Source organism: Sinohyriopsis cumingii, chromosome 13 (assembly GCF_028554795.1).
Source record: "Sinohyriopsis cumingii isolate HCF-2022 chromosome 13, ASM2855479v2, whole genome shotgun sequence".
Lineage (NCBI taxonomy): Eukaryota > Metazoa > Mollusca > Bivalvia > Unionida > Unionidae > Sinohyriopsis > Sinohyriopsis cumingii.
The window spans coordinates 1024171-1046713 of NC_142973.1; the positions used below are offsets into that span (position 1 = coordinate 1024171).

Below are 22543 nucleotides of genomic sequence, written 5' to 3' on the forward strand. Positions count from 1 at the left end.
GAAAAATAATAAATCGGATATAGACCTGTAAAATCTAGTTGTGATATTTGCAACCCGGTATCTATATTTTGATCACGTCCCATAAATGACATCAAACGATGATATGCACGCGCTACATGATTTTGATCAAAATTTAGTTGTATATCCTCGGCTGGTTCTTGATGCCCATTTATCCGTAAGGAAACTTCATTAACTCCAAGGTTGTCAAATATCATATGTGAACGTTGTTGATTATTCGTCCGAGCATTATCTTGTAGTGCAATAAAAATATGTCGTGGTGCAGAAACACCCTGTTGTGATGCTATATGCCATGTAAATAAACCATTAATATTGCTTAGAGCAGCATCTGTGGTTACTGTTAACCATGATAGCAATGATTTGCCGCCTTGATCCATAAAAGATAGTAATTTTTGTTCCTCAGTAATAGATGGTGTCATTACTGGCATCCACAATGAAAGTTTTGATATATTTACTTTACCAGCATCAGCAACACCAGCACCTCGCCAGATTGCATCATTATCATCACCTTTTCTTACGAGCACAATTGTGTGTTTAGCTCCAAAGATGACCTTTCTAACATTTCTGCAAAATCCAAAGATGTGAGATAATGGAATTGCACACGAAAAATTTCTATTATCTCCCGACAGCGCTGCTTGGCATGTTGCAAATCCCAAGTTGAAAGTCGCGCTATCACCTTTTACAATATCAAAAGCAGCAGCTGGTCTGGCTGCGTATTCAGGACCATCAGCAACCGGTTGTGGATCAGATGCAGTACCTTGTGGTGTCCGTATTTTAGCATACCTGATATGATCAGCGTTGTCAGTAATATCCTTAGCAAACATCATTGTTGGACCAGCTGATCTTGTAAAGTCGTCAGAATATCTCGCCAGACCAATTATTGTTGTAGCAACATCAACATCCTTCTGAATTGATTCAATATTTTTTCCATCAATCATGTATGTGGCGCTATCAAACAGTGCCATAATCCCGTTGTTGACAAAACCAACACGTAAATTAGCAGCATATGGCGTATTAGCTACAACATTCGTTACAAGTCTACCTTCTACTTCAATAAACGCCTCAGCGGGCAAGAAATATCTACTTGTATCATGAACCTGTAATTCGATTCTCCCCTGATGATTTGGTTGTCTTGCGTCATAAGAATAAAACTGATAATCACGTACTGACTCGTACTTAAGGACAGGTGCCTCCATATCAAATGCTGGGTCTGATTCGCGCCTGAACATTTTTATTATAGTTACCATTTTTCCAAATGATGATCATCGTCGACGAAGACCACTTCCTGCTATTAAATTTGCTGTTATATTTTTTTCTGCTTCTTCAGATATCGCCGCTAGTTTTTGATTTGCAGCCTGATTTATTATTTTGCTAACATCTGCAGGCATCACCTCAGTACTTGCCAGTTTCACCGGTGGTTGTTGTTTTCGTCGCAATAATCGTGATAATCTTTCTTTGATCGCCGAGAACGCCTTACCAGCAACATTGACAATTGCACCAGGAGCTTTATCACGAACAATATCAATAGCCTTCATCGATAATTGTTTTGCGACGGGTGCTACTTTTGGAGCTATCCTCGTGAATAATCCCCGAATGACATCACCAAGTCCATTTCCGTAAATTGCTTCATGGATTGGTAATCGTGAGTTTACCGCTCTAACCTGTGTGGGTTTACGATGATTATCATGCACAATCATCTTATTTTATTTACCATTTATCTAACAACTAGTCATCAACGAGCTCATCAATAAGTTCTCGGTAAACGCCAATATCCATGATACCACCTTGAAATAGTCGCCGACAAATATCAGCTGCTTCATTGGTTATTTCTGGTGAATTATTTCCGGCACGTTTTCCTCCTATGAGAACTTCTAACCGTGACACGTCATTGATGATATTATCAGGACATAAACCAGATCCTGTTTTAGGTTCATCTTGAGGTGTTTTAAATACTGGTGGTTGCATTACCGAAGTAAGTACTTCAGCGGTGGCCGGGGGTGAACCTTCTCGAAATCCATGTGGTGAACCTGTCGGTGTAAATGTCATTTTCGGTGCAGGAATTTTCTTCGAGGAGGGTGATTTAAGTGACTCTTTAGTCTTTTTAATTTCCGATATCAACCTTTGCTGTGGCGAAGAAGATTGTTGTTGTTCTATTTGTCGCAGAGGTGGAGGAAGCTGATACTGGGAGGACTCTCCTTGTTCTAGTTGTTCCCATCTCTCTCTATAAAGTTTTTTTACTTCTTCTTTAAGTTTTTCAAATTCTGGACCTCTAGCTTGTTTTTTGTTGTAATATACGCGATATATCCATTTAATGAAATTATCATCATTTGTTTTTTCATAACGGGGTTTTAAAATACTAGATTTATTAGATATACTATTTAATATTGCTTCAGGTAATCTCTCTCTTTCAGTTTTTCTAATTTCCTCAACAACTCCTTCGTTAAATTTTGCAATTAATTCTACATTTTCTCCTGCTGGTTTGGATTTAGATGCAAGTTTTTTTCTCACATCGGCGACTTCAGTACGAAGTTCTTCAATACCTTCAAGTATTTCCTCATCAACAGGTGGAGGCTGAGCCGCAGCTATGTCAGTTGGAAGGTCTCGTAAAATCTTCTTTGTTTTTTTAGTTCTCGCTGCTATTTTTTCAGCCTGCGCTGCAGTTTGTTCTAATACCGGAAAAATACCCTTTTTCCTCTTCTCATCTTCCTCCGCAATATCTCCCCATATAGTTTTTTCAACAGCCGATGCAGCTTTCTTAGTAGCTGCAGTGACAGGTTTAAATAGTTTTTTAGTGTCTTCTTCGTACTCAACTTTTGACTCTTGCTGCGCTTGCAGATTTTTTCTAAATGAGTCTCTGACAGGAAGAAATTTTTTAATTGTTTCTAATCGTTCTCGTGCTGTTCTTGCAGTATGAGATTCTGGATGTACCATTTTATTATAACATAATAATTTAATTAATATCAGCAGAAGAGGAGCAGCAGAGAGGGGTGATGATAAAATTAAATTTAATTAAACAGATATCATTAATATAATGAACAACTGTGCGTGGCTGCGTCAAGGAACCACTAACAATTGTAATAAAAAATGCCGTGGAGAATATTGCAAGAAACATAATTATCTTATAAAGAAAAATCCTCATGCTGGTCCACGAAGATGTGTTGGATGTAACAACGGCGTTAGAGGATTATATCAGATTTGTAAAAATTGCGGTGGAGATCGATACAGAAGTTTGATGATATATTATAAACACAGAAAGAACATAAATCCAAAAATAGAAAAACCACCATCAGAACTTGAATATTACTTGAAACATAGAACAAATTCCGAAGATTCAGATGAAGATGAAACAGATGAGGAAAAACGACAGCGAGAACGAGTTGAAAAATATTCATCAAACTTGGTATGGTGGTAAATTAATAGCAGCAGAGAGGGTACCTACCAACGTTGGTCGTCAAAAAAATAAACAAGAAATAAATAAACACGTAGAGTACTTTATTTTTTCAGCTACTATTTCGAACTGAGGTTTTATTAGCACAATCGGTCATTGCAAAAATAAACATCTCAAGGAAAGTTCATTTGTAAAATCTGGACCTTTCTACGAGATGATTTATTTGTTTGTTTTATTTGTTTTGTCGGAATTCTATGGTCTGTTCACCCTCTCTGCTGCTACCAGTATGAAAATGACCACCACATTGTCTGGATGGTCCTGTGTAGTTTATACTAAAAGACTTTGTATGACGTGTGGTTGGTGCTTAGTGGCCAGCTGGAAAATCTTGTTATCACTGGTTCTCTTGAAAGATTGATCATATCAGCATCAGGTTTTCATACAAAGACTTTTTATAAAATCCAGTTTTGGTCACAGATGAAAATGGTGCCAATTTTTGTTTTAATATGGCCACCACAACTGTCATCTTGAGAATCCTAGCTGGCAGTTCGTATCAACATAGTACTTTCACAAAATATTTCTTATGGTATCTAAGTGGTCCTAAATGAAAATGGTGCCAGTCTGATATCAAGTATGGTCACTTTGGCAGCCAACTTGAAAATCTTGTAATAGTTGCTCATCCAGAATGGAAAGTGATATCAGCATGGGGTTTTCACTTGAAGACTTATGATATCTTTTTGATCCTAAATGAAAATGATACCACTTTGATTTCCAATGTATCCACCACAGCAACTTATTCGGAAATCTTGTTTTCACTGAAGAATATAAGAGGTGGTTTCAGCACTCAGCGGTTGAAAGGAAGAAATGGTCTTATCTTGAAGTCTTGGAAATTCCTTTTGGCCAGTAGAGCATCTGTCCATTCAAGGGACTCTTGTTAAAAACAGCAGAGTGGCATTAAATGATGTGGCTGCATGCAATCCCATATTATAACTTTATGAAAGAAAAAAATAATGCTTATAAATGGTGTAAATAGACAAAACTTGCGAAGCATCGAAAAATAACACTAAAACTAAAGCAGCAGCAATCAGGATCCAAAAATGATACATTTTCTGGTACATTTAACAATTAGTATATTAATTTTTCTTTTACAACATTGAATCTTTCATGTTTAATTTCACAAATATCTGGATGAGACAATAACTTTTGAGAAATAAAATGTCCGGCAGGAGCCATTAACTTTTTTGGGATCTTCCAGATATACATATCTGGGTAAAGATTAGCAGCATATCTGCACAATCATATATATATATGCTTTTGAGTTGAGTCAAAATGCAAATAACATAGAACCTGATCTGCCACATAAAGTGCATGCAGGTCAGGTTTGTGTTGTTTCTTCTACTGATTACTCTAAACAGACTGCACATGCCCAGATCTATCCCACATGTTGCAACAGTAGATCTGGGTCTGTGCAGTTTGCAGTTGGATGTGTCTTATATGTATAAATCCTTACAATACAAAGTCATATCTTTAGCTCACATTGCCTAATGTGCTAATGGTATGGCCAAGTATGCATACTTAAAATTGTGCTATTTTAAACTTCTAAAAAACCACCAGACCTATTTCAGACAGACTCAGTAGGGAGCATTCTGGCATTAAAGCTTTCAGATTTTTACAAATGATGCTGATTGGCCATCAGATATGGCTGTCATTACTAAAAATAGAAATTCCTTAAAATGACAGATCGAAAAAGCTTGACAGACTTTGACATAATTCAGCAGAAATCATCCTGCTATAAAGGGCTTTCAGGTTAATATGACAGCTTTATTTAAAAATTACAAAAAAAAACAAACCATTAAACATCTTTTCTAAAATGCTAATCATCAGAATTTGACCAATCTTGCCAGAAAGCATTCGAACATGAATGGCTTTCAGATTCATAAAAACTATGCTGATTTACCAAAAAACATAAGGCCACCATTAGTAATGTTTCAGCTTACAATCCTGGCAGCTGGTATACCCCTACCGATTTTAAAGATAAAACACATCAAAGACACGAAAAAATGTACAAAACTTAATTATTTTATTTATTGATTTATAATTTCTAACTCGATTGTCAACAAGATTTCCCTAACAGTCATCTTCTTGGTGTTTCAAACTGAAGGGAAAATTTGACTGTTAACAAAGAACTTTCCCACTGTCATTCTCCAAATGCTGGAAATTGCCATTTTCATCGACAGGGTGGATACGAGGCCTACACATACATAGAAGGTAAACAGTTGTCTGCATCCATTGTATTCAGTATCAAATTCTAATATTTCCTAAACAATTTGGGGTGGGGGGATATGCCCTTACATCACAATGTTATGAAAATTTATGGAATTATCTGAAGCTTACAGAACGCTGTATCGTGTCACCCCTACTGTGTGAACAACACATACTCGCCTATGCAGTGTTAGTATTGGCATACCATTGGAATCAAAATGCAAAGATAGTGAGCGTTAGGGACAATTGGTGGAAGTCAAGTTACAAATTATAATTTAATTAATGAAATTAATTAATAAGTTTTGCATTTCTTATATTCTTGACGCTGTATGTAATGTGTAGACTGGAAAATTAGAAATGGAAAATCCTTTTAACAACTTTGTAAAAAAGAAACTTGACAGAATTTTGATAAAATTTTACAAAAATGGCAAGAAAGGATTTTAATTTTCTGTAGCTGATGCTGATCTACAATCAAGTATGACTGCAGTTACAAAAAATAGACAAGTCTTGAACAACTTCCTTTTAAAATAACGCTTAATGGATTTTGATCAAATTTGACAGAAAGTGCTGGACCAGAATGCCAAATGTGACAGTGTGCCAGCTTCAGTGCCTTTCAGATTTATACAAGTAATGATGATGTTAATAAGAGAAGAAAATGAATATTGGATAAATGATGCTGATATGCCATCAAATATGGATGAAGATACAAAAACTAGAAAAACCTTGAAACAGTTCTTTTCATAACATATACAAACAATATACAAACAACAGCATTGGAAATTTGTTTTTAGAAGAAAGCTTCCTAGGCCAAATACACTTGCATTTGGCCAACAATCCCTTCTTTGTTTCTGGATGGTTGATTCTAAAATTTGTACAAAAGAACTAGGTTCACTCAAAGTTCATAAATAGGAAGAGCAGAGAATGCATGTGCAGTTCTTGGATAGACTTAAAATGAAACAGATCAGCAGTCATAAAAAAGAAAATTAATTCTCAAAATGATTTAATTTTTTGGTCTTCATAATGAAACAGTTTGAAAAGAACAACTTTTGTCAGTCATCATAAATATAAACACAAAACTGATGTTGAACTCGTCTCTCTTTTCAGGAACGTATCGTAGAAGAAGCTAGGGTTGAAGAAGAGAAAGCTAGACAGAAATTTTTGGAGGAGCAGCGTAAGAAACAAGAGGAAGAAAGAATTGAAGAAGAGAGAAAGTTACGAGAGGAACGACTAAAAGCTCGTGAGGGTATGATATTTTTAAACTTAATACAATTTTTGTGAGACTTGTTATGCAACACAAATACTGTACCATGTGTTTATATCAAAATTTGAATTAGACATATATGGTTTATTTTGATGCTTTTGAGTCTCTTACAACTTACGTGCTATGAAATTCTTGTAAGCTACTTAAATACTTACTGTATACAAAAGCAAATATGGTAAAGTTTGTAGTTATGTTAAGACATGACATCAGAAAGCAAGATGGAATAAAAAAGAATCCATTTTGTGAAAATAAAAACCCTATTATAGTACTATAATAAAAACAGTGGAAGCAGCAGTTTAAAACAAAAATTCATTGAGTGAAAATGTAGAACCCTATTATATTACTATAAAAACTATGCAGATTTAAGTAATGTTTTTGCAAAGAAACAAACAATTTCAAAAGTTTTGTCCATGCAACATTTTTTCCACTCGCATGAGCAAGAATATGTATAGTTCATCACTAAAATAAGATGATCCCATTTGTATTAGTTCTGTTCAGTTGCTCTATGGAATGCTTTGCCTTTATATCTGTATTTTAATTTAGATGTATGGACTATGTAGTCTGAAATAAATAAATCTTAGCTTTCATCTCGTATCTAAAACGTGCAAGAGACATATAACTAGGGTTTCTTCTAAAAAAAATTGTGTTACTTTTTTGAGTATTTATTTTCAGTCAGTGAGTATCCATCATTCATTTAAATATGGTATTTAACATAGGCAGGTTCATAGTTCATAAGACATGATATGGGTGATGGACCTGGAAAGATGAGGGAGGTGCTGATAACAGAAACCATGCAGCTATTTTCTGGCTTTTATCATTAAATTATTCTTACATTAGAGAGATCGAAGAGGTTACAGTTGAGAGAGGAAAGAGCACGGCTAATGGCTGAAGGAAAAGAAATCCCAGAGGAACTTTGGAATCATGGAACAAGGAACAAGTACAAAGATGGTTATGACTCCGAAGACAGCAGGTAAGTAGAAAATATTTTAGTGTAAAAAATAATTATTAATACCAGGTTACTGCCCTCTTCTTTTGCATCCAATCACTAAATCAGTGTTAAAAAATGATTATTGGAGCCTCTGGTATGTCAGACATTTTACTATGCATGTATACATTGAATTTTCAAACATACTTGTATATGGGACCATTGCAAAATAGCAGTATTTAGATTTCTTGTCAATTACAGTGGTTTTTTATTTATATTTTTGCATCTGATTTTTACCTCAGCTGGTCATAAGACATAGTGTGTCATAATGAGACATAAGACATAGTGAGTCATAGTGAGACATAAGACATATATCATAAGACAGTGTGTTTATGGTGTGACTATGTATCTGACGTCAGTGCAACAACATTCACTTGTTGTCACTCTTGAGGCCATGTTTTTGAACCAGTTTGATCAAACTTGGAATATAGGTTTATGTCATCAATATCTCAAACAAACTTGTTGTCACTCTTGAGGCCATGTTTTTGATCCAGTTTGATCAGACTTGGAATACAGGTTTATATCATTCAGTATCTCAAACAAGTTGGAAAATGGGCCACATCTTTGCATATTAATGAGGTGATCTAATATTTGATTCGTAGAGTTTGTTTTATCTCTGAATTCATTGTCCTTGTCTAATTTTGATTAAACTTGGAATATAGACTTATATCAGGAAGATCTCTGACAAGTTCATTGATGAGCAAGATTGTCTTTTATTGTCTCCATCAGTTCCTTTTTTTTTTACTGAGGCTTTGGAAGATATGCATGAAGTTTCTATCATGGTGTACTAGGGTTTCCTGTCTCAGCTAATGGTAATATCTGTAGTATCAGCATTAAGGTTCTGGTAGTTTTTGAAAGTTACACCTTTTATATATTAATTAGTTGCTGTATTCAACTGAATATATGGTTGAATATTATTATATTATTATGTGCCATAAGTTTGTAACTTGGCAGGCTTGGTTTTTCTGTCTGACGCACATAAGCAGAAAGCTGCATCATCATAATTCCAGTCTACAAGCAAGCTCATTTAATATGTTATGACTCACCTCTAATTTTGGACTCAATATTGGCATTGTAGATATGCCATTTATATAATAACAGATTGTATGACATAGGTATGTTTTTCTGGTGAGGATGGTGTTGGTGGTGTCATTGGATCTCTAAATAAAGTTGAAAATCTTTTATTTGTATTACCATATCTGTTGAGGGGGCATTAGTTATATGATAGTCCATGTACGTTGAACAAAATGAATTTATTACCTCACAAACCTTACTTAAATTACTTGTTGTAAAAATAACATGTACAGATATCTTTACGGCCATTACTGTCAATGCAATTGTTTACAGAGAGGATGCTTCTTGCAGCAGTTACCTCCCTTGAGCTAAACAACAATTCTCCAAAACAACTGTCAGATCAGCATTGTACCTGATTGAGATGTTTATGTTAATGAAGTACGAGATTCACTATAAATTCCAACCAGAAATGCAACATGAAAATGAAGAAAAAAAGCAAAACGTCCCTTATTCTGTCAGAAATACTCTTGATTTTCTTGGATAAAAACAAAACTTTAGTACCTGTCTGTTTTTTGCACCCCATCTCCAATATGGTGCCCCAATGAAAATAGATTCCAGTGCAATTTCACTGCTCACATATAGCTTGCAGCAGAAATAAAAATAAAATGTTAGTGTTCTTTCAGGGATGCAGTTAGGCAGGACTGACATGCTGTCATGAAGATATTGCATGAAGTAGGTCACTATGACCTAAATTTTTAGCATTAACATTTTCCCCAATAACAGTTTTCATATTGTGAGTTACTCCAAATTAGCTTCTTTTGGTGGGGGGATTCATATTTAGAAATAAACACCTAGTTGGAAAATAAGATCATGTAATTTTTTATCTTTTTCTCCCTACCTGTTTCAGCAGACACTAATATATAGGATTCAGTTTTCAGGAGGCGATGCTGTTGCGATAAAGAGTATGTTACAATTATGTTTATGCTTCTGAAAGTCATTTATGCATTCCACAAGTGAGACTTTGTGTTGAGTGGATTACCTGTTTATCATTTTTGTGTACAAAGTCACAAACATATCTCATTGGAAAAGGTCTTTTATTTTCTTTCCAGGTCTGATATATTGGGTGAGGATGAGATTGCAGGCATGATTAAAGGTACAGCATTGATTGTTTGGATAAAATAAAATCACTTTTGTCAAGGAGAAAGTACAGAATTTAATGAGTCTACTAAATTTGTAGTTTTTGTTCAACATAGTAACAAAATAGGTAAATGATATGCATATTCACCTTAGTAACAAGATAGGCCAGTGATATGCATATTCACCTTAGTAACAAGATAGGCCAGTGATATGCATATTCACCTTAGTAACAAGATAGGCCAATGATATGCATATTCTAGTTTGCAATTAGTGAAAGTTTTATGCAGTGAAGACTTCTTATTTTAGCATGACTGATGGAAGGTTAAAATTTAAAAACATTCTAATCCCAAATTGGTAAATGAAAGCTTGTGCTTTTTCTGATTTTTACTGATAACTGTGGTTAGTCTGTTTTAATTTGGAAAAGATGGCATGAAAATTAAAAAATTTAATAACAAATCATACATTTTGTAAGATTGTCTTTAACAAAAGTATTTTCTCAGTAAATAGCACAACATACAGTTAAATATCCATGATTAAAAATGTTTTATGCTTACCACTGACGACACTTTAAGAACTGAATAGCAAATAAATAAATAGATATCTTTAAGTGAAATTTGTGGATTTAATTTTATTAATTCAGTTCCATTGTATACCTATGAATTGACATGCCCTCTCAAATTCAGACCTTAAAAGAACAACTGACTGCTGAAGTGCTGTAAATTTAGCGCTATTACATACATGCTGTCATAGACTCATTAAACATAATTGAGTGCTTACTCAGTAAAAGGGCTGCATTTATTTTTTGAAACTTTTCCTGGCATAACACAAGCTGATTAACAGTAATTGTCTCAGCCAATTACAGTATATGAAAAGGCACTGACATCAGAGTAATGTGTGTAGGTTAGTCAGATTTTTTGTTAAATCACACATTGTGGTCTAACAGCTGCCTTGATAGGCTCTCAGCATTAAGAGGTTAGTGTTAGGACTGGTTGGCCTTGTGTCAGGATAATGTGACTGGGTGGGATTGCTGCTATATGGCTGCAGCATGATGCCCCAGTTCTAGACATCACTATAAACTGTCACACTGCATACATCATAGTGATATGAATGAATTTTTTAAAAGCTACATTAAAAATCCAAATCACACACACACACATCGAGGACAACTCTTAGTTCCTCTAATTTTGCAGGGAGAATTACAAGAATAAACTGGCAAACTCTGATTAAATGTGCACATTTTTTATATGTTTTCTCCTTTTTCTTGGTCATTTCTTTGTGTGTGATCCTGATGTAGTGTTTTATGTGCCGACTTATTATTATTGGTACAGGCATTTTCTTTTGTACAGTCATTGCATTGTGCAATTGATGAAGTGGCATTAAAAATCTTTATCGTGAAGATTGCAATCTTTGCTAATACAGACATATTAATGGGATTGTCTGTGGCAGTTTGTGAATGTAAAATTTTTGCCGGTAGGCATATCAATGGGATTGTCTGTGGCAGTTTGTGAGTGTAATTTTTGCTATGAAGCTGTAGTTTGTTGGTGTTTGCTTTCAGTGAATACATGTTCTTACTTTAAAAAGAAAGTAATTCCAGCTTGACTGATGAATACATTTTCTAGTGCTTCATGTCAGCCTAATTTGAATGTCTGTCATCAGTTATTGATTTTAATTGACTTCTTCAGATCTTAGATCTTTAAATATTAAAATCCAGTTGATGAATATTTGTGTATGACAGTGAAGATTACAATTCTCTTGCATTGATGAAAGATATAATCACCCCCACCCCCAACCAAAATTGTTGTGTCTGTTAAGGGGAGGTGATTGAATTTTCTAATAAATTGGTTTAAAATCTAACGACACTTGCATCATATAATTAACAGCATTTTTTTATACATGTAGAATGCAAAACTTTAAAATTTAAACCTCTTTGTGGTATATCTGCCTTTTTCTATATCATCAATATGTAACAATAAGTAAAGAATTTGCTGCATGTCTATTGTTCAGCTTTTAAGTTCATTAGGTTTGCTTTCAGTTACCTTAAGTATGGCATTTATTGTTTATATTTAATTTGATCTATTTCCCTACCTTATTTGAGCTGTTTAGGTGTATATTAGTAACTTTTATCTATTTTCCTACCTTATTTGAGCTGTTTAGGTGTATGTTAGTAACTTTATCTATTTTCCTACCTTATTTGAGCTGTTTAGGTGTATATTAATAATTTTATATATTTTCCTACCTCATTTGAGCTGTTTAGGTGTTTATTTAGTAATTTATATATTTTCCTACCTCATTTGAGTTATTTAGGTGTATATTAGTAATTTTATCTATTTTCCTACCTTATTTGAGCTGTTTAGGTGTATATTAGTAATTTTATATATTTTCCTACCTCATTTGAGCTGTTTATGTGTTTATTTAGTAATTTTATATATTTTCCTACCTCATTTGAGTTGTTTAGGTGTATATTAGTAATTGTATCTATTTTCCTACCTTATTTGAGCTGTTTAGGTGTTTTTATAAGTAATTTTTGTCTGCTGCATTTCAGGTTCTGTGGTTTTGCTTGTAGCATTTAGTTCCTTTCATTTCTTGGGATTTATATTTCAACAGCAGTAATATATATGACCTGCTATGATTACATTGCTGTCTATTCCCACTGGTCCCCAGTTTGCGGTAACAAAAATTCCCCTTTATTAATTAGTAATCCTTCTCTCCTTAACATTCATTCATTGATAACATGCATCTCTTTGCATTCAAGATTTTTGCTAATTCAGGAGTCTTTTGTCACTGATGCTAAATTCATTTTCTCAAATGTCAGCAAAGCTTTATTTACTGGTTTTTGCAAATGATGCTGATCTTCAATAAAATATGGCTCCAATTGCCAAATACAGAAAAATAACTTTCAATTATCCATCAACAGTCTGTATTTTCAACTTCTTCTAGCAAGTGGTCTAAAGCGCTCTCCATTACGGATCACTGCCATCTCACCTCTGTCTGCGTGGGTTCGAGTCTCGGATTCGGCTAATGTGGGTATGTGAGAAAGCTTGCCAGTAGCTTCTCGTGGGTCGGTGGTTCTTTCCAGGGTTTTTCCATGTTCTTCCTCCACCATTAATACTGGCCGCCATGTATAGCCTATCGTGTGCTGAAAAATGGCGTTAAACCCTACAACAACAACAACAACAACTTCTTCTAAAACGAATAATCAGTTTCAGCCAAGTTTGGCAGAGATCATCCTGGCACAACAGCCATTTCCAGTTTATACAAATGTCACCAACATCAAAATATGGCCACCATTATACCGTACTAATAATAGAAAAATCATTTGAAATGAATTTCCCAAAACTTGTGATCTGATCTGCCATCAAATGAAAATTTAGCAAATATGATAATTTGAAGACATTTATTTCATAACATATGGAATCATTGGCACTGGAGAAATTTCAACAGAAGTAACCATTGTCCCAGATTTCTTGGGCAACTGCTTTTGCAATATTTTATTCTGCAGATGTCAGTCAGGTGTGAGATCTCAGGCTTGCTTGGACCCTTTTTTTCCTGATGATGTTTGGTGTGACGAAATGTTTCTTACTATACAATATTGAACACCCACATTTATCTCTTCCTCAAGTACAAATTGATTATTTTTTTCTTACAGTGGTAGAAGCAGTAAAAGCTAACAAAGATGCTTGGCCATTCCTAGAACCAGTCACAGAGGAGCAAGCACCTGGCTACCATGATGTGATCAAGGTTACTGAATAGCACCTTTTAAAAGAAACTAAAATTTTAAATATTTCATCATTGTAATTAAAATTAATACAGGAAAAACACAGTTGTGTATGTGTTTTCTTGACCCCCTTCTGGGGTTTTTTAAGCAAACTTTGTGTCTGGGCATGTTAATGAAAAGCTAAGGATAAAGGAATGAACTTTTAGTTAAACTGTTAACTTGCTAAAAGAATACTTCAGTTAAGAAATAACATGAGAAGTACAGCTCTCACCCATTATAATGCAGTAGTCAGGGCCCATAACTGCCGATCCCATTACATATCAAACAGCAGTATAGTGAAAATGATCAAAAATATTGAGTGTACTTCTGTGTTGGGCGGGGTCATATGTATAGTAATACTGTTAGTTTATTAAAAACTATGATATAAACACCTCATTTTAATAAATATGCTTACCAGTTATAAATTCTATCTACCGCAGCATCAAATTTGAATGGATTAAAAATGTAATCACTTGCAAAAATTTTTATTAATTTTAGTTTGCTCTTGGGCCTGACATTACAAGCTTCATTCATTTTAATTAGAAGTTCTGAATCACATATTTACCACTTCTACACCCATTTTGCAATTAAATAAATGAACATATGTATGTAACAAATGCACTGAGTAATGTCTTTTTTTTTCCTCAATAAAATGTACCGATTTCACTTCAAAATATCATTTACATACGATGTTTAGTGATTGAGTGACATCACATTATGTGCAACACACTTTTAGCAATTCCAAAACATGGAATAACAGGGAAAAAAATGGCAAATTTACATACATGTATATAATTCATTTAAAATCCAATAATGTCAAAAACAAACACATTTGTGCACAATGTCCTGGCTTTCAAGCTACATCAGTTCTTTCTCAGATGCAAATATGGCTTTGGAAATAGCATGGGGTGTTTCCAGCAGGTCTTCCTGGTCACTCCTGCTTTGACAGGGATCTAAATTTTCTCTTTTGGCATCTAGGAAGACCTTACAATGTCAGCATCAGTCTTAGAGTCAACAGTGGGGCAATCCTCATCAGTTTTCATCCAGTGCTGAATAAAGTTGTACTAATTAAAATTTCCCCATACTCCTGTAGCACAGCCTGTTCATACTCTCTTCCATGAATCCCTTAAAATCACAATCCAATTTACAAAATAAGCTTTCATTTTTCTGATCATCTCCATAGCAACATTAAATGTCTTTATTCACTCGTAAATACTGATAAGATTAAGCTCACTTTTAAAACTGATTTCACTGGAGTGCGGCACTTAATTGTTTGAATAGACCTTATTTATACTGCAGCTACATTATGCAAATGAACATCTATCTCTTCTGGGCTGCTGTGCAGCAGATTACATGATGTGGTGGCAGGTTTAAAAGACATGCTGCCGCTAATCCTAATACGTAATTTCAGGAGTTCAATAACCTGCTAGGAATACAATATCTTACATTGCCTGAATACAACAGTGGCTAATTAAACTGACTGTAAAAACATGTTCTGGAATTGTCCAAATCAGGTACAGTAGTTCTTTATGGAAAGGTTTCAAATTAAAAAAAAATTAAATTTGGATTTTGAAGTCCATAGTGACACTGCATTTATGGGGTTAGAGCTGTTTATACTTTGTAAATGCAGTTGTGAAGTTTGGGATGAAATTCAGTGTTGGTTCAGTTTGATCAAGTATATCAAAATGTTATATGTATGCAAGATGTCAGTCTATTCTGAAAATCCTCAGAGGGATTTAATAGAGAAATAAAGGTTGAATTTGAAATAAAATGCATGATTTATGAGATGATTTTTCATGGAGAATTGTTTTAAAAAATGCCATGGATTCTGCTATCATGCATCTTAAAATAGACTCACTTCTCGTCCTGTTTTGAGGGCAATCACCCGTCATTTTCTCCAAAGAGAGGAGAAGAAAAGGGCAGATTGTCTCATCCTACTCAGCCTTTCCTTTGTTTATTTTCATGTGTTGATTTTAAACATATAAGATTGTTAAACATTTACATTGAACCTATCTTTATCTAAACTTTTTATTTATATTTAAGAGACCAATGGACTTGTCCAAAATTGAGGTCAAGGCCAACAGGAGAGAATACAAGTCAAGGAAACAGTTCTTTAATGATTTCAGTTTGATGTTTAACAATTGCCGGCGATTCAATGGCCCTAAAAGTGGTAAGGTCACATTCTGCTTTTTTTTAAATGGTGAATTGAATCTGTTGATGGATCTTTAAATTCTGAAAATCCATTAATTGTGGTACCTTTGTTCCATACTGAACTATCAGGACTACTGTGGCAACCTGATTTATTGTGGAAGGTTGACTGCTTTTATGAAGCTCAAAAATTACTGTACAGCTCATAATGATATGATTTTAAATCATTACATTGTCAATGTGATAATTGTTATTGCAGTGTTTCCGTGTGATAATTGTTATTGCAGTGTTTCAGTGTGTTACGGAATCTTGCTGAAAAATAAAATGGAAGCATGTTTACATGATTTTAATGATCAAAGAAGCCGTGCTATGAAAGAAAATGATAAAGTCAATGAAAATCTTTGATAAAACATTTGCAGTTTATGACCTGTAAATCGACTTCATAGACTGTTTGTCAAAATACTGACTTGAGGTCACTAATTGTGTCATAACTTAAAAATTAAGTCACTAACAAGCACTTTCACAATATACCTGATTTTAAAAAAATCAATGATCTTCTGCCAGTGCACATTTCATGAACTTGTATATGCCTGCCATAAAGTGGAGTGTTTTTATGTTGTCTGTCTACCCATCAATTCAGGCATCAGTTACCAATTTCACCTCAACACTTGAACTTGATTTTTCTACCTTCTACAGTTACCAATTTCATCTCAGCACTTGAACTTGATTTTTCCACCTTCTACAGTTACCAATTTCATCTCGGCACTTGAACTTGATTTTTCTACCTTCTACAGTTACCAGACTTAATTGATAGCTTGCATGTGGTAAGGAAAAATCCTATTGATTTTTGGGGTCCAAGAACAAGGTCACTGAAGGAAGAAGAATTGTTTCTGCATAACAACTTGAGTTTCTGCTATCTACAGTTACCAGATTTGTGGCTGGCTTGCACCTGGGTGAGGAAGAACCTTGTTAATTTTGGGGTCAAGGTTCAGAATCACAGAATGAAGAAAAATGGTTTCTGCACAATAACTTTAGTTCTGCATCCCAGACCTGGACCAAACTTTGTGAATGGTTTGCACTTAGGGTAAGAATGAAGCCAATTGAGTTTGGTAAGAAAGAACTGATTGAGTTTCGTTTCAAAACGAAAAGATCAAAGTAATGAGCTAAAAGAAGGAAACTGGTTTGAACAATTTAGTTCATTATCGAACATGTACCTTCATCAGAGTTACTGATTTACACACTAGGTAAGAAAGCAAACTATTCATTATTTGGTCTAAAGGTCAGGTCACAGTGACTGAAACTAATGACTGTGACTAGAATAAATTCTTTTTGCATATAATTTGTTCCAGACTATGTACTTGACCAGTATTTTGTAGAGAGAAAGCAGTTAAAGTATGAGGGAGGTCTGTTGATTTAGGGGTTAAAGGTCAGGATATTGTGCCACAAAGAAGAGTAGGCTTTCCAGAATAACTGTTATTATAGAATTAGTTTCCTGACCAGCCTCTATAGTTGGCTTGCATGTAGGCTGTTTATAGGTCAGAGGTCACAGTCATGTTAAGTTTGATAAGAAAATAATGTGGCATATTGTTTGTTGTGTTAAGTGCCAGTATAGAGGATATTTAAACATGGGGTGAAAGTTAGTGAGAGTATACATCTTGATAACCCTCATTACAGAATTATGTCACTGTGACCTGTGTTTCATGTTTTGCTTACTTTGTAAACTTTTATGTTTTGAGTTTATTTCTCAAACTCTGGTTATGTTAACGTCATCAAACTAGATGCATCTATCTCAGTACCAGACCCTTTCCACAATAGAATTTCACTTTGACCTGCATTTCACCGCCTTAGGTTATGTTTTTATATTTAGCTCATTACCAGATAGGTTTTTAGCACCATGTATACGTAACATATTGTTATATCAAGATTGGCGATATCTATCTTGATGAAAACTATAGATTATCCCGAATGTATGTCACTGATTTTACCCATATTGCATGATTCACTGTTTTGGGTTGAGGCTCAATCACTGTTCAAGCCAGAATCACCTACGTGCACCTCTTTTAATGACACTTTTAGAACAAAAAGGTTATTCTGACATACATTTAACATTTTCCTGGCTAATGTTCAGTTTCTGAAATGAAATCATGACCACATTGGTGTTTAATTTTCTGTTGACATACTGTATACATACTGCTATACCTGGAATCATGGAACTTGGCAAGCGGATGCAACTTGATGAGTACTAGATGCCCTCATCTTAAAACCAGGTCACTTAGACCCATATTTTAGGCAGGCACATGGTTAAATAGATATGCATACATATTTAAATACACACATAGCTTCCCATTTGTATGTGGTTCTTATCGTTTTCCAAGGTACTTCCTCCGCAAGTTATACTGGCTGCCATATATGGCATACTTTTTGCTGAGAAATGACTTTAAACCACAAAACAACATCAACATACTTTTGTTTGCGGATTATTGTAATGCTTGCCACTGACATTATTCTCAGTATTATTATTACCAGCATACATTTACAATTGGGTCACTGTTTCCCATACAATGCTGCTTTGGCCTCTATATCATTTGTTAGGATCTATGTTCCAGGTTTTCAAGACTGACTAAAGTATTTTTTATTTACAAACGGTATGTGCAAATGAAATAACTTATGTTCAGTTCCTAAAATTCTTATACAAAATTTGCTTTTTCTTGCCCCTCAATGGATTGTTGATTATTGCCTGAGACATTTTTTATTTATTGCATACAAACTCCATATTTATGTACACTGCTTCAAAGTAAAAAATATGAATATTTTTTTGTGAACGTTATTTTTTTGTGGACTCAATGCTAATTGTTACAGGATACTTTATTAAAGGAAAGTTTGGCAGTTTAAAGTTAGTCTAGTACTGGGGTGTCATGCCGCAGACATGTAGCATGATATCCCACCCAGTCACATTATCCAGACACCAGACCAACCAGACCAAACACTAATCTCTTAATGCTGAGCACCTAGACAGCTGTTAGTACCATTTTTATAAGTCTTTGGTATGACCCGGCCACAACCTCCCCCATCCAAGGTGGATGCTCTGACTACTAGGCCACCAGAGCGGTCAGATTAATCTTGAATTTGGTTTTGACTGCAAGTGCCGGAAAGTGGTTATATTTTATGTTTTTACAAATCTACACACACACGCACACACACCAATAACGATTTTGTTTCCCCATGACTTAAATTCATGACAGTATGTCAATTTTAAGGTACTATCATAGGGTATAGTGTGATCATGGATACATTTTTTAACTGGATATGTATCTATGACAAAAGAATTTTTTAACCAATGGTGCAGTTTTTTTTTCTCAGATTTTCTTAATTCTAATATGTTTAAATACTAATGCATGTATTTTTCTGTATCAGTGTCTAGTGAAAGTAGATCAGCTGATAATTGATTAAAAAGAAATAGCAGATCTATTTATTTCTAATATATCTGTGGCACTCTCAGGACAATATCTTTATCAGACATTAAACAGTGGGATCATGACCTTTCGTACTGACTGTTCTCTTTTTATCTGTTTTTAGATTTCACTCAGATGGCAAGGTCTGTTGAGCGAAGCCTTGGAAAATATTTCAAGAAGTACTTGCCAAATGATATCCCTGATTATTTGGATGACGACGATTTTGTTGGGAAAGAGATCGGTAGTGCTAACCGTCGCTTCCGTCCACAGCGAGCAGCAAGTTCTAAGGGACTGCAGACCATTCACAGGGCCCTAAGAGATAATGATGATAGCTCTGTAAGCCTTCTAGCTTTCAGCTCACTTGGCTGTAAGGCCAAGTAAGCTTATGGTTTTGTCCAATATATGTCTTCCATCTATCTTTTCATCAATAGTTGCTTGTTTCCTCTTTGGAGGCCATATGTCTGCAGCAGTTTTGATCCAAATAGGAGTATAGGCTTATGTGGATAGCTTGATAATGTGGAAGATTTATTCTTGGTAATTAGGTGATATTCCATCAGATTGGCTGACCTTGTTACCATTCTGGTGGTAATATTTATTGATCTGATTTTGACCAAACTTGGATAGGCGGATTTGCATTAAATCCTGTTACATTCCATCAGTGGAGTGATTCTTTTGAGTTTTATGGCACTGAGGAAGTATATTCCATCAATGTTTCAATATATTTCTTGCTTCTGTTCATTATAAATGGATATTTTGATCATGAATATTTTGCACATCAAACTTAATCATACAATAACTATGTCAGCACCACTTTAATTGCTTTGTATAGGGTTCATTGTACTTCAAGCTAGGTACAGTAATTGCCTGGCCTAGGGTTCATAGTACTTAAGTAATTGCCTGACCTAGGGTTCATAGTACTTAAGTAATTGCCTGACCTAGGGTTCATAGTACTTAAGTAATTGCCTGACCTAGGGTTCATTGTACTTCAAGTCAAATATAGTGCTTGCCAGGCCTAGGGTTCATTGTAAATAAAGTCAGCTACAGTACTTGCCTTGACTAGGGTTTATTTTACTTCATTTTACCTCAGTTCAGCTACATTAATTGTCTTGCCTAGGGTTCATTGTACTTCAAGCCAGCTACAGTACTTTCCTTTCCTAGGGTTTATTGTACTTCAGACATGCTACAGTACTTGCCTGGACTAGGGTTTAAAGTATTTGAAGCCAGCAACAGTACTTGCCTGGCCTAAAGTTCATTATACTTCAGCTGCAGTACTTGACCTTGTCCATCAATTTTGTCGAGCAGCTGTCTATTGTGACACCATGAAAGATGCAAACAACAGAGGCCAATCTACTCTGATCCCTACCCTCATTTCCTAGGAGAGATCAGAGAAGATGGAACAATGCTCAAAGGCACAGCAAATAGGGTGTACCCTTTCTCTTCCCTTTTGTCAAGGAGGACTAAGCACCAATGTGTCATCTTGGCTTCTCACTCCGTCCCTTGGCAAAATAGTGTCATGCTTTTCTGAATCTCGATAGAATTAATGTTTCATTGCCAGAGTCATGTCACACTTCTTTCCATATCCATAAAATTAACTACCTGGAAGGCATTCTACAATAATGCCAGGTCCATAAAATTAACTACCTGGAAGGCATTCTACAATAATGCCAGGTCCATAAAATTAACAACCTGGAAGGCATTCTACAATAATGCCAGGTCCATAAAATTAACTACCTGGAAGGCATTCTACAATAATGCCAGCTCCATAAAATTAACAACCTGGAAGGCATTCTACAATAATGCCAGGTCCATAAAATTAACAACCTGGAAGGCATTCTACAATAATGCCAGGTCCATAAAATTAACTACCTGGAAGGCATTCTACAATAATGCCAGGTCCATAAAATTAACAACCTGGAAGGCATTCTACAATAATGCCAGGTCCATAAAATTAACTACCTGGAAGGCATTCTACAATAATGCCAGGTCCATAAAATTAACTACCTGGAAGGCATTCTACAATAATGCCAGGTCCATAAAATTAACAACCTGGAAGGCATTCTACAATAATGCCAGCTCCATAAAATTAACTACCTGGAAGGCATTCTACAGTAATGCCAGGTCCATAAAATTAACAACCTGGAAGGCATTCTACAATAATGCCAGGTCCATAAAATTAACTACCTGGAAGGCATTCTACAATAATGCCAGGTCCATAAAATTAACTACCTGGAAGGCATTCTACAATAATGCCAGGTCCATAAAATTAACAACCTGGAAGGCATTCTACAATAATGCCAGGTCCATAAAATTAACTACCTGGAAGGCATTCTACAATAATGCCAGGTCCATAAAATTAACAACCTGGAAGGCATTCTACAATAATGCCAGGTCCATAAAATTAACTACCTGGAAGGCATTCTACAATAATGCCAGGTCCATAAAATTAACTACCTGGAAGGCATTCTACAATAATGCCAGGTCCATAAAATTAACTACCTGGAAGGCATTCTACAATAATGCCAGGTCCATAAAATTAACTACCTGGAAGGCATTCTACAATAATGCCAGGTCCATAAAATTAACAACCTGGAAGGCATTCTACAATAATGCCAGCTCCATAAAATTAACAACCTGGAAGGCATTCTACAATAATGCCAGCTCCATAAAATTAACAACCTGGAAGGCATTCTACAATAATGCCAGGTCCATAAAATTAACTACCTGGAAGGCATTCTACAATAATGCCAGGTCCATAAAATTAACTACCTGGAAGGCATTCTACAATAATGCCAGCTCCATAAAATTAACAACCTGGAAGGCATTCTACAATAATGCCAGGTCCATAAAATTAACTACCTGGAAGGCATTCTACAATAATGCCAGCTCCATAAAATTAACAACCTGGAAGGCATTCTACAATAATGCCAGGTCCATAAAATTAACAACCTGGAAGGCATTCTACAATAATGCCAGGTCCATAAAATTAACAACCTGGAAGGCATTCTACAATAATGCCAGGTCCATAAAATTAACTACCTGGAAGGCATTCTACAATAATGCCAGGTCCATAAAATTAACTACCTGGAAGGCATTCTACAATAATGCCAGGTCCATAAAATTAACAACC

General features: G+C 35.1%; 1 protein-coding gene across 2 annotated transcripts in view; it reads left to right on the plus strand.

Moving 5' to 3' along the window:
* Positions 1 to 22543, plus strand: part of LOC149784835 (uncharacterized) — a 165884-nt gene that overhangs the window by 108842 nt on the left and 34499 nt on the right. For both annotated transcript variants that reach the window (XM_089978396.1, XM_089978397.1), the window contains exons 11-16: positions 6770 to 6908; positions 7764 to 7896; positions 10035 to 10078; positions 13709 to 13800; positions 15860 to 15986; positions 19541 to 19752. In XM_089978396.1, the coding sequence (XP_089834522.1) occupies positions 6770 to 6908; positions 7764 to 7896; positions 10035 to 10078; positions 13709 to 13800; positions 15860 to 15986; positions 19541 to 19752 (747 nt within the window). The remainder of the gene's footprint in view (positions 1 to 6769; positions 6909 to 7763; positions 7897 to 10034; positions 10079 to 13708; positions 13801 to 15859; positions 15987 to 19540; positions 19753 to 22543) is intronic.